The sequence below is a fragment of the Rhinopithecus roxellana genome, chromosome 15 (assembly GCF_007565055.1).
Source record: "Rhinopithecus roxellana isolate Shanxi Qingling chromosome 15, ASM756505v1, whole genome shotgun sequence".
Taxonomy (NCBI): Eukaryota; Metazoa; Chordata; class Mammalia; order Primates; family Cercopithecidae; genus Rhinopithecus; species Rhinopithecus roxellana.
Genome location: NC_044563.1, coordinates 10,089,741 through 10,104,249, shown reverse-complemented (window position 1 = coordinate 10,104,249; position 14,509 = coordinate 10,089,741). Strand labels below are relative to the sequence as shown.

The 14,509-nt window shown below is 47.9% G+C and overlaps 1 protein-coding gene across 1 annotated transcript; it reads left to right on the top strand.

Annotated features, from left to right (window-relative positions):
• The first annotated feature begins 155 nt into the window (after positions 1 to 155).
• EEF1G (eukaryotic translation elongation factor 1 gamma) lies at positions 156 to 13,697 on the top strand. Its single transcript, XM_010384899.2, has 10 exons — positions 156 to 302; positions 1,390 to 1,548; positions 2,249 to 2,312; positions 2,464 to 2,606; positions 3,035 to 3,178; positions 6,670 to 6,799; positions 7,194 to 7,398; positions 12,843 to 13,015; positions 13,106 to 13,230; positions 13,461 to 13,697. Exons 1-10 carry the CDS (start codon positions 291 to 293, stop codon positions 13,617 to 13,619), a joined length of 1,314 nt encoding a protein of 437 aa, XP_010383201.2. The 5' UTR covers positions 156 to 290; the 3' UTR covers positions 13,620 to 13,697.
• Positions 13,698 to 14,509: the final 812 nt, after the last annotated feature.

Here is a 14,509-nt window from a genome sequence, read left to right as displayed (position 1 = left end):
TCCACGTCTAGACTCCGATTGGCCCGCTGCACTTGAGGGGCGGGCCAGTCAAGATCTCCAATGCGCAGGCGCGAGCTTTTTCCGCGCTGGCCAGCAGGCCCCACCCACCCCGTTTATTTTCCAATTCAGCGCCACTGGATACCGAACTGTCGTACGTATGTCTTCTGTGTCGTCCTCGCTTTCCGGCTGCTGTTTCTCCACGGCTCTCCCCTTTCCCCCTCCTTTCTCTCCTGGGCGGCTTACTTTGCGGCAGCGCGGAGAACCCCACCCCCTTTCTTTGCGGAATCACCATGGCGGCTGGGGTAAGTTTGCCGGCACTGGTGGTTCGGGTCATCCTATCCACCGCCATCCTTTGCCCGAGTGGGGCCAGTCGGCGCCAGAGGAGTTCTGAGGCTGAATGGGGAACTGATTCTGGGTCTACAGACCGTACTGCTGGAGAGCAAGGTTCCTACGGCCTGGAGGGGAACTGAGGCTGGGGCTCTCGGAGGCCAGAGGTGGAAGGGTCTGGGGAAGAGGAGAAAAGGGATGCCGAATCTGGGCCGTCCGAAGCCTGAAAAAGGGGTTCGGCTCTATTGCCGCCTTGAGGCGTGGTATCTGGGCAGGTTGACGAACTTCTGTGACCGTTTTGTGGAGTAACAGCGGGGACAGGGTGAAGAGGAGGGTCTTTGTGGGCAGGTCCGGCTGGCACGGTTAAAGGTAGTCTCTCAGGGAGGTTTGGGAGCGAGAGGATTCTCCGGACAGTGAAGTCAGACCAATTGGAGTCCGCTGGCCAGCTTAATAGAGAAGGCAACGCCGGGGAACTTGGTGCGGGACAGGACCGGAGGGATGGTTTGCGCGACACGGAAAGAAAGGCTTTTGAGGGAGAGGAGTTGATTTAAGAAGACGGCATGCCATCCCCTATCTCTGGCCACTCTGAGGGGAACTAGAAATCTCTCGATCGTTGTGCGTGCCTTAGAGACAGGATGATGCTTTTGAAGCGGTGAGCAGCTGAGCAGTAGAGTAGGCAGGCGCTCGGAACCATCAATGAATGAAACGAAGGCTCCGTGAAGGGAAGGGAGTATGTTTGTAGGCAGATGGAGTCTGATGGAGCTGGAAGTTCTGGATTTCTTGGAGATAGATTTGAGGGAAAGAGAATGCTTCTAGAGGTGTCCTTAGGGAAGGTCAAATCTGTCAACAAGCTTTATTTAGCAGTTGGTGTGTAGTTCTGTTCTTGGTATTTCGGAGGATTCTGATTACATATGACAAGTGTTAAAGGACTTGGTTCACCAGAGGAAGTAAAAGGGTGAGTTGAACACATTGGGATTATTCAGGCAAGTCATCCTGGGGAATGGCATTTAGGACTGGGACCCCAATACTCTTACTAATTTTGTTCCTCTCTTTCTCCCATAGACCCTGTATACGTATCCTGAAAACTGGAGGGCCTTCAAGGCTCTCATCGCTGCTCAGTACAGCGGGGCTCAGGTCCGCGTGCTCTCCGCACCACCCCACTTCCATTTTGGCCAAACCAACCGCACCCCTGAATTTCTCCGCAAATTTCCTGCCGGCAAGGTGAGTTGGGAGATGGGGAGCGTCCTTCGGTTCTGAGAAACGAAGGCCTGGGATTCTATCACTCTGGAGATGGCCCCCATCTCTAAAAGAGAGCTTCCCATGTTATTTTCTTCAATATTTCAGTGATTTTATTTTGAGATAAATGTGGATTCACATGTAGTTGTAAAAAAAAAAAAAAGTACAGAGTTATTCTGTGACTTTATAAAATTCACGAGTTTACTTTGTGGGAAAGAGAATGAGTTTTGACTAAGCATTTTCAGTGCAAATATATCAGATTATCTGTTATGGGCAGGATTCTTACCCCAAGGGGTTTACAGAGATAGGTGAAAAAACATGCTAAGAATGGAGGAGATGAAGTGCTATGTGGATCTGGGTCACACACTAATACTTGCACTGATACATTGATACAGGAGTTGCTTTTGGTCTTCTGCTTGTTTGATCCAGAGATTTCATACAAATATCCTGTACTATTCAAATCTATTGTGCTTCCTAGTTAACATTGTGAATTCAGATTGCAAATGATGCCAAGTTCTTTAAGTATTTATTTATGGTTCTTGAGTATCAGATAGTATCGAGAGTTTGGATAGTGAGGATCGTCAGTCTTATATAAGTATTTTTATCCAAAGCAGTTTGGCTTCTGGTATTGGTTAGGGAGAAATTTTGTGTATTTTACCTTACCTTTTCACTGCTTTGTCCCCAGGTTCCGGCATTTGAGGGTGACGATGGATTCTGTGTGTTTGAGAGCAACGCCATTGCCTACTATGGTAATTTGCAGGGGTATATGGGAATGGGAGAATTTGGAGGTGAGGGTGTAGGAGAGGGTGTGAGCGGGGATGCATATGAAGGAATTCTTCAGGACCTGGACTGGTGTTGGCATTCCCCCAGAGTTCTGACCTTTGTGTTCTGCCTCTGCAGTGAGCAACGAGGAGCTGCGGGGAAGTACTCCAGAGGCGGCAGCCCAGGTGGTGCAGTGGGTGAGCTTTGCTGATTCCGATATAGTGCCCCCAGCCAGTACCTGGGTATTCCCCACCTTGGGCATCATGCACCACAACAAACAGGTGAGCCTTGGAACTTTAGGAGAAGCCAGGGGCAGGGGTGGCATTAGCTCCTGGGTGTTGGGAGTAAGAAATAAAATAGGTTGAAAAAAAGGTGCCAAGGATATATAGATAATGAGAAGACATAATCTCTGGGTACAAGTTTGAAGTAGTGGGCAGTTGATGGAGGAAGTGTCTGTCATGAGTGGTCAGAAGAGGGATTGCTGCTGTGAAGAGATTATACCAAATGGTAAAGGGGGTGGCTGGACCCCCTTTATGTATAAAGTTCCTTTATGATACATTTAGAATGATCCTAGGGTCTGCCTCCATTGAAAGAGGGTGAGGGTGAGCTCGGACTTCTAGGTGAAATAACCTTCTTAGTTCTATTAGTTGGGGAGGTGAGGGAAAGGGATTGGTACCCACTGATGAGTTTTATCATGTTGAATCACTAGGCCACTGAGAATGCAAAGGAGGAAGTGAGACGAATTCTGGGGCTGCTGGATGCTCACTTGAAGACGAGGACTTTTCTGGTGGGCGAACGAGTGACATTGGCTGACATCACAGTTGTCTGCACCCTGTTGTGGCTCTATAAGCAGGTGAAATTTATGGAGAATCCATTTGGCAGGGGGTAGATGGGGATTAGAAGCAAAGTGACAAGGTATCTAGGTTACCCTGTATTCTGCTGAGGGCTTGGAAAACAGCTAGAGCTGGGTGCAGTGGCTCACTCCTGTAATCTGAACACTCTGGGAGGCCGAGGTAGGCAGATCACCTGAGGTCAGGAGTTTGAGACCAGCCTGGCCAACATGGTGAAACCCCGTCTCTACTAAAAATGCAAAATTTAGCCGGGTGTGGTGGCGCACACCTATACTTCCAGCTACTTGGGAGGCTGAGGCACAAGAATCACTTGAGCCTGGGAGGCGGAGGTTGCAGTGAGCAGAGATCGCCCCACTGCACTCCAGTCTGGGCAACAGAGTAAGACTCCATCTCAAAACAAACAAACAGAAAACAGCCAGGAATCCCAGGACTGAATACCATCACTTGATTTCCCTTCTCTCAAGAAGTTGGGTAATGTCTTGCCTTTAGTTCCTGTTTGGCAGCTAAGATGTTTAGTTTGTTGCCATATTTCTTGGGAAGATTGGTTATTCTTAGTTGTGAAGACAGAGGTGATGATGGTAGCTTCAGCATTAAGATCTTTTTGGAGGCAGGCCAGGCACTGTGTCTAACACCTATAATCCCAGCACTTTGGGAGGCCTAGGCAGGTGGATCACTTGAGGTCAGGAGTTTGAGACCATCCTGGCCAGCATGGCGAAACCCCCGTCTTAAAAATACGAAAATTAGCCAGGCGTGGTGGTAGACGCCTGTAATCCCAGCTACTTGGCAGGCTGAGGCAGGAGAATCACTTGAACCTATGAGGTGGAGGTAGCAGTGAGTCAAGATCGAGCCACTGCACTCCAGCCTGGGGGACAAGAGCGAGACTCCATCTCAGAAAAAAAAAGGCTCTTTTGGAGACAAGTACAGGTTCAAGCCTTGGCTTCATTGTTTACCGATGTAGGTAAGGGGTTATATGCGGATGAATTGCTTTAGTCCCCGTTTTTTACTTTTCGCAATCTATAAAATCAAGGTGGTAATAATCGCTGTCAAGGTTATTGGATCAAAAAAGAATGACAAGTCACTGGTTTCCAAATAAAAGCGCTTGGACTCATGCTGGTCCAGAATAGTAATGTGATCATAGCAAAGAGAAAAACACTTGCTGCATGCCAGACCCTGTGCCAGGGGCCTCATGGGGATCATCTTAGTGAGTCTAATAAGTGGTAGAGTAGAATTTGAACCCAAGTTCTGTGGAACCAGCACTCTGATTGCTATGTTCTGTTTCCATGACAAGATTTTTTTCCTCTTCTGATCTTTGCAAACTAAAAAATAACAACAGTTCTACTTGAAGCTGTTTATTCTTATTTTTCTTTGACCATGGCCGATATACCAGACACTAACTTTAATTTGAAGGACTATCCATTATTCTTTTTTTCTTTCTTTTTTTTTTTTTTTGACAGAGTCTTGCTCTGTCACCTAGGCTGGAGTGCAGTGGCACGATCTTGGCTCACTAGAACCTCCACCTCCCAGGTTCAAGCAATTCTTCTGCCTCAGCCTCCCAAGTAGCTGGGATTACAGGCATGCGCCACCAAACCCGGCTAATTTTGTGGTTTTGCCATGTTGGTCAGGCTGGTCTCGAACTCCAGACGTGAGGTGATCCACCCACCTCAGCCTCCCAAATTGCTGAGATTATAGGCATGAGCCACCGCGCCCAGCCACGACTGTCCATTCTGAATCGGTTTGAATGTTCTGTTTGAATGTTGTTTACTTTTTGAAGTTTGATGGGGGGGTGTGTGTATAGTATGGCCAATGTAGATAGTAAATATCTATAGTGTTTAGATTTGATTTAGCCAAATAAGTAGTTGATACCCCTCTGTGGGTCTCAACCTTTTTTTTTTTTTTTTTTTTTGAGTTTTATGGACATGATTTTTTTTTTTTTTTTTTGTGACGAAGTCTCACTCTTGTCCCCCAGGCTGGAGTGTGATGGCGCGATCTCGGCTCACTGCAACCTCCGCTTCCCAAGTTCAAGCGATTCTCCTACCTCAGCCTCCCGAGTAGCTGGGATTACAGGCATGTGCCACCATGCCCGGCTAATTTTTATACTTCTAGTGGAGGCGGGGTTTCACCGTGTTGGCCAGGCTGGTCTCGAACTCCTGACCTCAGGTGATCCGCCCGCCTTGGCCTCCCAAAGTGCTGGGATTACAGGTGTGAGCCACCGCGCCTGGCCGACATGTGAAATTTAAAAGATTGGAAACAGTAGCTCTGAAATAGTTTTGTAAAGGAGCAAGACAATTATTGTTCCTACCCCTAGATGGAGGATGGACCCAAGCGTCCATCCATTAAACTGTACTGCACTGAACAAAAAGATTAGAAAAAGAAATGGAGGCCGGGTGTGGTGGCTCACACCTGTAATTCCAGCACTTCAGGAGGCCAGGGTGGGAGGATTGCTTGAGCATACGAGTTCAAGATCAGTCTGGGCAACATAGTGAGACCCCATCTGTATTCCATCTCTATTATAATTTTTTTTTTTTTTTTTTTTTTTTTTGAGACAAAGTCTCACTCTGTCACCCAGGTTGGAGTGCAGTGGCGTGATCTTGGTTCACTGCAACGTTCTCCTCCCGGGTTCAAGTGAGTCTCCTGCCTCAGCCTCTGGAATAACTGGGACTACAGGCATATGCCACCATGCCTGGCTAATTTTTTGTTTTGTTTTGTTTTTTGAGACGGAGTCTCGCTTTGTCACCCTGGCTGGAGTGCAGTGGCACGATCTCTACTCACTGCAAGCTCTGCCTCCCAGGTTCACACCATTCTCCTGCCTCAACCTCCCGAGTAGCTGGGACTAAAAGTGCCCGCCACCACGCCCGGCTAATGTTTTTTATTTTTAGTAGAGACAGGGTTTCACCGTGTTAGCCAGGGTAGTCTCAATCTCCTGACCTCATGATCCGCCTGCCTTAGTCTCCCAAAGTGCTGGGATTACAGGCATGAACCACTGCGTCCAGCCTCTTAAAGCGCTTGTAAAAATTAATTTACTTGGGTCGGGCATGGTGGCTCACACCTGTGATCTCAGCACTTTGGGAGGCCGAGGCGGGTGGATCACTTGAGGTCAGAGTTCGAGAACAGCCTGGCCAACGGGGAAACCACATCTCTACTAAAAATACAAAAATTAATTGGGCATCGTGGTGGGCACCTGTAGTCCCAGCTACTGAGGAGGCTGAGGCACAAGAATCACTTGAACCCAGGAGGCGGAGCTTGCAGTGAGCCGAGATCGCGCCACTGCACTCCAGCCTGGGCGACAGAGCGAGACTCTGTCTCAAAAAAAAAAAAAAAAAAAAAACTAAAAAAATGAAGAAATGGGAATAATCCAGGGAAGGATGATGTTGTATGAAGCTATCGTCTATAGGGTTTGAAAAGAAGGTGGGCAATGGGACTTAGGTAGAGCAAGGGCTCTTGCTGTGGACAGGGCCTTACCACTGACTTTGTTTCCACCCTTATGCCCTGGCAGGTCCTAGAGCCTTCTTTCCGCCAGGCCTTTCCCAATACCAACCGCTGGTTCCTCACCTGCATTAATCAGCCCCAGTTCCGGGCTGTCTTGGGGGAAGTGAAGCTGTGTGAGAAGATGGCCCAGTTTGATGGTGAGTCTGAGGAGATCAGGAGGCATATGGCCAGGATCAGGGTCTGGTTTGCTCTGCATCAACCCCTTGATTTCCTGTCTTGCTTTTGGGTTATAGGGACCTGCAGAATGTAGGGTGTCAATGTAGCAATTAATACTATGTGCAATTTGTTTCATACACACTCATACCCTGACTAATTTGTATTAGTGTGTAGAGTTGCGATATAAAGTATTTGTTGCTAAGGGTGTGTTCTTGCTGGAGGACATACAGTGAACTGATGGGCAGTCTGGAGCCTAGGTTCCTTACTTGTCCCATTCGTCAGTTTCCTCTGTTACTCTGCTTGCCCTGCGTGGTTTTGGAGGGGTGTGGAAAGAGGCAGAACATTCATTCACTTTCCTCCCTTCCTCTGCACCAGCTAAAAAGTTTGCAGAGACCCAGCCTAAAAAAGATACACCACGGAAAGAGAAGGGTTCACGGGAAGAGAAGCAGAAGCCCCAGGCTGAGCGGAAGGAGGAGAAAAAGGCAGCTGCCCCTGCTCCTGAGGAGGAGATGGATGAATGTGAGCAGGCGCTGGCTGCTGAGCCCAAGGCCAAGGACCCCTTCGCTCACTTGCCCAAGAGGTAAGGATATTGGAGGGTGGAGGGTGTGGGACCAGAGAAGGCCTGTTTTCACCTTTATGTGTCCCCCTTCACAAACAGCTAGAGCTAGAATTTTAGGTTCATATGAAGTTAAAGGTGTATTTTAGTTGCAAATAAAGCAGCTTTCTAGGCTGATCATCAGGAATTGGGCAAATTTTGATTGTGGAGAGCAAGTTCCAAATACAGCCAGTACTGGGGAAGATTGAACTCCTATTCCAACAAAGACAGGAACAGATTTTCATATAGTGGTAAACTGGTTTTGAGCAAGCTCATTTGACCATTTGAGAGCTCTGAGAACAAATACAAGGCGAGGGGTGGGGAAGAAGAAAGTGCAGAGAGCCTTGGGTGGCGCTGCACGGCTGGCTGTGCCGAGGTAGTGGATGCCAGAGCGGGGTCCTTTGAATTGCTTTGTTTTCTGTTTTGCTGAATCAGACTGCACAAAAATTGCTCACTAAGAAAAAGGATGAAGATCATAGCTAAGTAGTGGATGTCTAGTTCATTGTTCCACAACTGGGGGGAGTTAAGTCCCCAAGTAGAAGAAAGTAGGTGTCCTCTGTATCCTTTTTTCAGTTAAAGGCGGGGGGTTCTTGGAAAAAATAATACAATAAAAGCGAGATTTTTGGTATGAAACAAGTAGGACACTGAGTGCTTGCCCAGTTCTCTGGGATGGAGTCTTTCCTCCATCACTGCTCCAAGTCATTTTTTTTTTTTTTTTTTTTTTTTTTTTGAGACGGAGTCTTGCTGTGCTGCCCAGGCTGGAGTGCTGTGGCCGGATCTCAGCTCACTGCAAGCTCCGCCTCCCGGGTTCACGCCATTCTCCTGTCTCAGCCTCCCGAGTAGCTGGGACTACAGGCGCCCGCCACCTCGCCCAGCTAATTTTTTGTATTTTTTAGTAGAGACAGGGTTTCACCGTGTTAGCCAGGATGGTCTCGATCTCCTGACCTCGTGATCCGCCCGTCTCGGCCTCCCAAAGTGCTGGGATTACAGGCTTGAGCCACCGCGCCCGGTGCTCCAAGTCATTTTATTGAGAGTTCAAGCAGTATGAGAAATCTATATTCTGTGGTCACTTTGCTTTGGAACTCCTTTTTCTCTGCATTTTTTGCTCCCTCTCACTCCAAAGCCATTCATCTTTTCACTACTTGGTCTGTTAGGGTTTACATTTGACCTTCTCCCATTTTGTAATGACTTTGATGCAGGGTGAACCAGCCTAAAGGAACATCCACTGGTAGGGACACAATAGCTGTGCATAGAGTTGTGAATTATAAGCATTGCACTAATGGACAGGAGCGACTTGGGGTGTAGCTGAAAGTTCTTACTCACGAGTACTTTGTACAAGACCAGGAAGACTCCATCCAGATGCAGGCACTCTTTAAAGATGTATTTTTTGAACTAGTGATTTGCCTTGAATTTAGCACAGGTGCAGGTCAAGAGTGAGCAGGATTTTTGGTGTGTGTAAATAGGTCATGATAACTAACCCAAATTACATACTGTGTTGTAACTCAGACGTTGTTAATTATTAGCTAGAGATTTTCACATATAGTAGGTCAGTACTCTGGGCAGGAAATAAATGAGGCAGTAGTAAACTTAAAATCTTTAATAATTGGCCGGGCGCGGTGGCTCAAGCCTGTAATCCCAGCACTTTGGGAGGCCGAGACGGGCGGATCACGAGGTCAGGAGATCGAGACCATCCTGGCTAACACGGTGAAACCCCGTCTCTACTAAAAATACAAAAACTAGCCGGGCGAGGTGGCGGGCGCCTGTAGTCCCAGCTACTCGGGAGGCTGAGGCAGGAGAATGGCGGGAACCCGGGAGGCGGAGCTTGCAGTGAGCTGAGATCCGGCCACTGCACTCCAGTCCGGGCGACAGAGCGAGACTCCGCCTCAAAAAAAAAAAAAAAAAAAAAAAAAAAAAAAAAAAAAATAAAATCTTTAATAAACTTTACATTTTCTTAGCATGCTTTTGGAAATGTTTATTAATGTGTATTTGTTGGGTTACCATGATGTCCTATAGGGCTACCAGAAATGCTTTCCCCAAGGTTTTTTTGTTGTTGTTTGTTTGTTTGTTTTATTGAACAGGGTTTTACTTAGTCCAGTCTGGAGTGCAGTAGCATGATCACGGCTCACTGCAGTCTTGACTTCCTGGATTCAAGCGATGCTCCCACCTCAGCCTCTGGAGTAGCTGGGGACAAAGGCAAACACCACCACACCCAGCTAATTTTTTATTACTTGTAGAGACTAGGTCTCACTATGTTGCCCAGGCTGGTCACAAACTCCTGGGCTCAAGCGATCTATGGCCTCTCAAAGTGCTGGAATTACAGGTGCGAGCCACTGTACCTGGCTTTTTTTTTTTTTTTTTTTTTTTTTTTTTTGAGACGGAGTCTCACTCTGTCACCCAGGCTGGAGTGAAGTGGTGCAATCTCAGCTCACTGCAACCTTCACCTCCCCGGTTCAAGCGATTCTCCTGCCTCAGCCTCCCAAGTAGCTAGGACTACAAGCGTGTGCCACTACACCCGGCTAATTTTTTGTATTTTTAGTAGAGACGGAGTTTCACCATGCTGGGCAGGCTGGTCTCGAACTCCTGACCTCGTGATCCGCCCACCTCCACCTCCCAAAGTGCTGGGATTACAGATATGAGCCACTGCTCCCAGCCTTTGTTTTGTTTTCTGAGACAGAGTCTCACTCTGTTGCCCAGGCTGAAGTGCAGTGGTGTGATCTCTGCTCACTGCAGTCTCCGCCTTCCGGGTTGAAGCAATTCTCCTGCCTGAGCCTCCCGAGTAGCTGGGATTACAGGTGCGCGCCACCATGCCCGGCTAATTTTAGAGACAGGGTTTCGCTATGTTGGTCAGGCTGATCTCGAACTGACCTCAGGCAATCCGCCTGCCTTGGCCTCCCAAAGTGCTGGGATTACAGGCGTGAGCCACCACCTCCGGCTCCGCCAGCATTTTTAGTATCATAAAAGTGATGTCCTAAAAGACCAAGCTATCAATGTCCAGGTTTTAATTCTAGTTCTTTTAAGACCCAGCTAGGTCAAGCGCAGTGGCTCACACTGCTTGGCAGACTGAGGTGAGAGGGTCACTTGGGCCCAGGAAGTTGAGGTTGCAGTGAGCCATGATCGTGCCTCTGCACTTGGGTGACTGAGCAAGACCCTGTCTCACAACAAATAACAAAGCTTGAACAGCTCAGGAAGGTGTGAAAAAATTCCTAGCCCCACTTTTGGTGTGGTTGAGGTTTTAAGACTCCAGATGAGGTCCCTTATGCATTTGGAAAGGAACCTGGGACCTAGGGTTAAAGGACAGATCGTCTGCTTTGCTACAGTGTAAACTTGGACCAGTCATTCTACTTGGTCTCATCTGTAAAGAGAGGGGAGGGTCAGGGTAACAGTTCATAACTCATGGGTTATAAGGATTGAGTGAAATTGATACTCGTGGCAATATTTATGCTATGAACAGTAGAACCAACTAAACATTCAGTTTAATATTCAGTGTTGAGTAGATTTATGGCACAATCCTGCATTAGAAGATTATTTGGCCATTAAAATGTTTGCAAAGAATTCTGTTTTTGAGGTAGGGTCTTGCTGTGTTGCTTAGTCTGGTCTCCAACTGCTGATCTCAGGTGGTCCTTCTACCTCAGCCTTCTGAGTAGCTGAGACTGCTAGTGCAAAAAATTGTTCTGTTTTTTTGACAGGGTCTTGCTCTGTCTCCCAGGCTGGAGTGCAGTGGTGTGATCTTGGCTCACTGCAACCTCTGCCTCCTGGACTCAAGCAATTCTCTTGCCTCAGCCTTCTGAGTAGCTGGGATAACAGGCGTGAGCCACGGTGCCCAGCTCCTAGCTAATTTTAAAATTTTTTGTAGAGACAGGATGGAAGAATTCTTAACAGTATGGATAGCGTGTCACAGTAACAACAAAGTATAAGCACAAAACTGCATGTGTCATGGCTACATCTTTGGAAAATCAAAGGCTATAGGAAAATACATAAAAAGATTATCCTGTTTGTTGGCATTATAGGTGATTTTCTTCAGTCAGTATACATATATATACACGTGTATATATACACACGTATATACACACGTATATACACACACGTATATATACACACGTATATACACACACGTATATATACACACGTATATACACACACGTATATATACACGTATATATATATAAATATGTACACACACACATATATAGAAAGAGAGAGAGAGAGACGGAGTCTTGCTCTATTGCCAGGCTGGAGTGCAGTGGTGCAATCTCAGCTCACTGCAACCTCCATCTCCTGGGTTAAAGCAAGTCTCCTGCCCCAGCCTCCCGAGTAGCTGGGACTACAGGCGCATGCCACCAATTTTTTATTTTATTTTATTTATTTATTTTTAGTAAAGATGGGTTTTCACCATGTTGGCTAGGATGGTCTTGATCTCTTGACCTCATGATCTGCCCGCCTCGGCCTCCCAAAGTGTCGGGATTACAGATGTGAGCCACCGTGCCTGGCCTTTTTTTTTTTTTTTTTGCTCCCAGACAGGACTCTTCCTCTACCGCCCAGGCTAGAGTGCAGTGGCATGATCTCTGCTCACTGCACCCTCCGCCTCCAGGGTTCAAGCAATTCACCTGTCTCAGCCTGCCACCATGCCCAGCTAATTTTTGTATTTTTAGTAGAAACGGGGTTTCACCTTGTTGGTCATGGTGGTCTCGAACTCCGGATGGGAGGTGATCCACCCGCCTCGGCCTCCCAAAGTGCTGGGATTACAGGCGTGAGCCACCACGTCTGGCCAGTGTATATGTTTATAATTGGAAAGAAAGAAAGCAGATCTCCAACCATGGAGGGAGTGACCTCTGCTATATTGATGCTGGCATTCTTGGCTCAGTATGCCAGATTGCTTTTAAGATAACCTGAACCTAAGGGCTTTCCAGCATCAGAAAACCTCGGAAAAGACTAAAGCTTGTTTATAGGCAGAGAGGGACTAAAGGACATGGGTGTAAGATTTGGGGTGGAGGCCCTTTGAGAATGTTCATTGCTTACATTCCTGTTACAGCTTGTGTAACCTGAAGAGGCCTGTATGGTGGGGGGAAGAAACTTGGATGAGTCAGTGACTGAGTGTGGTTCATGGAAAACAGCCTGGAGGGCCTGAACAGGGAAAAAGAAGTCCTCACTCTGTCACCACCTGGGGGCAGCAGTTGTCCATGCCCTTCCTGGGGCACATCTCATGAGCCCCTCTTTGAGTTCACCCTCCACATGCCTTGCATACTTATGCAGAGGAGTGTCCTAGGCCCCTGTTCAAACCCCTTGAGCTCTCTTCCCTCATAAGGTCATACACATCTGCCAACGCAGTGACCATTTCCTTTATATTAGTAAAGCCGAAATGAAAGCACCCTTCACTTCTCTTAGCCTGGCAACCCTCCTCCTTATTGACCCCCGTGCTTTCTTCCTCTTAGTACCTTTGTGTTGGATGAATTTAAGCGCAAGTACTCCAATGAGGACACACTCTCTGTGGCACTGCCATATTTCTGGGAACACTTTGATAAGGACGGCTGGTCCCTGTGGTACTCAGAGTATCGCTTCCCTGAAGAACTCACTCAGACCTTCATGAGCTGCAATCTCATCACTGGTAAGAGAGCCGGTCTGAGACGAGGAAGGAGAACAAGGTGTAGCAAGTGCTGTGATTCCAAAGGCTGAATGTTCTCGCTTGCCCCTTCAGGAATGTTCCAGCGACTGGACAAGCTGAGGAAGAATGCCTTCGCCAGTGTCATCCTCTTTGGAACCAACAATAGCAGCTCCATTTCTGGAGTCTGGGTCTTCCGAGGCCAGGAGCTTGCCTTTCCGGTGAGGAAGGGGAGGAGAGGAGTCTCTTTAGGGTGGGGCAGGGATATAGGAAGCACTGTGTTTTATTTCTGAGCTGATGGACGTTGAGGAGGGTTCAGGAATGCTTATAGAAAGGAGCAGTTCATGTTCACAGTAGACCTGGGGTCCGATGACATGTGTTTGAGCTGGAAGTAACACAGGTGTGGGGTGGTGTCTCATAACCTGACCACATGCTGGCTTTTTATCCCCAGCTGAGTCCAGATTGGCAGGTGGACTACGAGTCATACACATGGCGGAAACTGGATCCTGGCAGCGAGGAGACCCAGACGCTGGTTCGAGAGTACTTTTCCTGGGAGGGGGCCTTCCAGCATGTGGGCAAAGCCTTCAATCAGGGCAAGATCTTCAAGTGAACATCTCTTGCCATCGCCTAGCTGCCTGCACCTGCCCTTCAGGGAGATGGGGGTCATTAAAGGAAACTGAACATTGAACCCTTTCCTGTCCTGCCTCCTTTGTGAGTGGTGGCGTCTTCAAGGGGAGTAAATATGTTGAAGCAGGGTACTTTCTGTGTTTGCAGTACCTCGATATGCAGGAGAGAAGACTTCAGAAGAACAGAAATAGAGGCCTGTGTTCACTTGTGATTTTAATTACCCTGCCTCCTACGGTGATGACTGTCTTCTAGCTGGGAAAGAGCGGAAGCAGTTGGGGCGGATAGTGACATGGGGCTTTGTGACTACCTAATTCTTAGGGGTCAGATTCCAGGCCTTTCCCAGTGAAGGGAGAGAATAGCTGCTAATAACAAGAGCTAACGTGTATAATTCAGAGTGCAAAGAAACTTTACATTATTTCCTATAACTGTCCTGTGAGGTAGGTAGCTGACAATATGCAAGGGTTGTAGTTTCTTTTGCTTTGTTTTTTTAAGACAAGGTCTGGGCCGGGCGCGGTGGCTGAAGCCTGTAATCCCCAGCACTTTGGGAGGCTGAGACGGGCGGATCACGAGGTCAGGAGATCGAGACCATCCTGGCTAACACGGTGAAACCCCGTCTCTACTAAAAATACAAAAAACTAGCCGGGTGAGGTGGCGGCGCCTGTAGTCCCAGCTACTCGGGAGGCTGAGGCAGGAGAATGGCGTGAACCCGGGAGGCGGAGCTTGCAGTGAGCTGAGATCTGGCCACTGCACTCCAGCCTGGGTGACAGAGCGAGACTCCGTCTCAAAAAAAAAAAAAAAAAAAAAAGACAAGGTCTGGCCCTGTTGCCGAGGCTGGAGTGCGGTGGTGCAGTCTCAGCTCAACCTCTGTCTCCC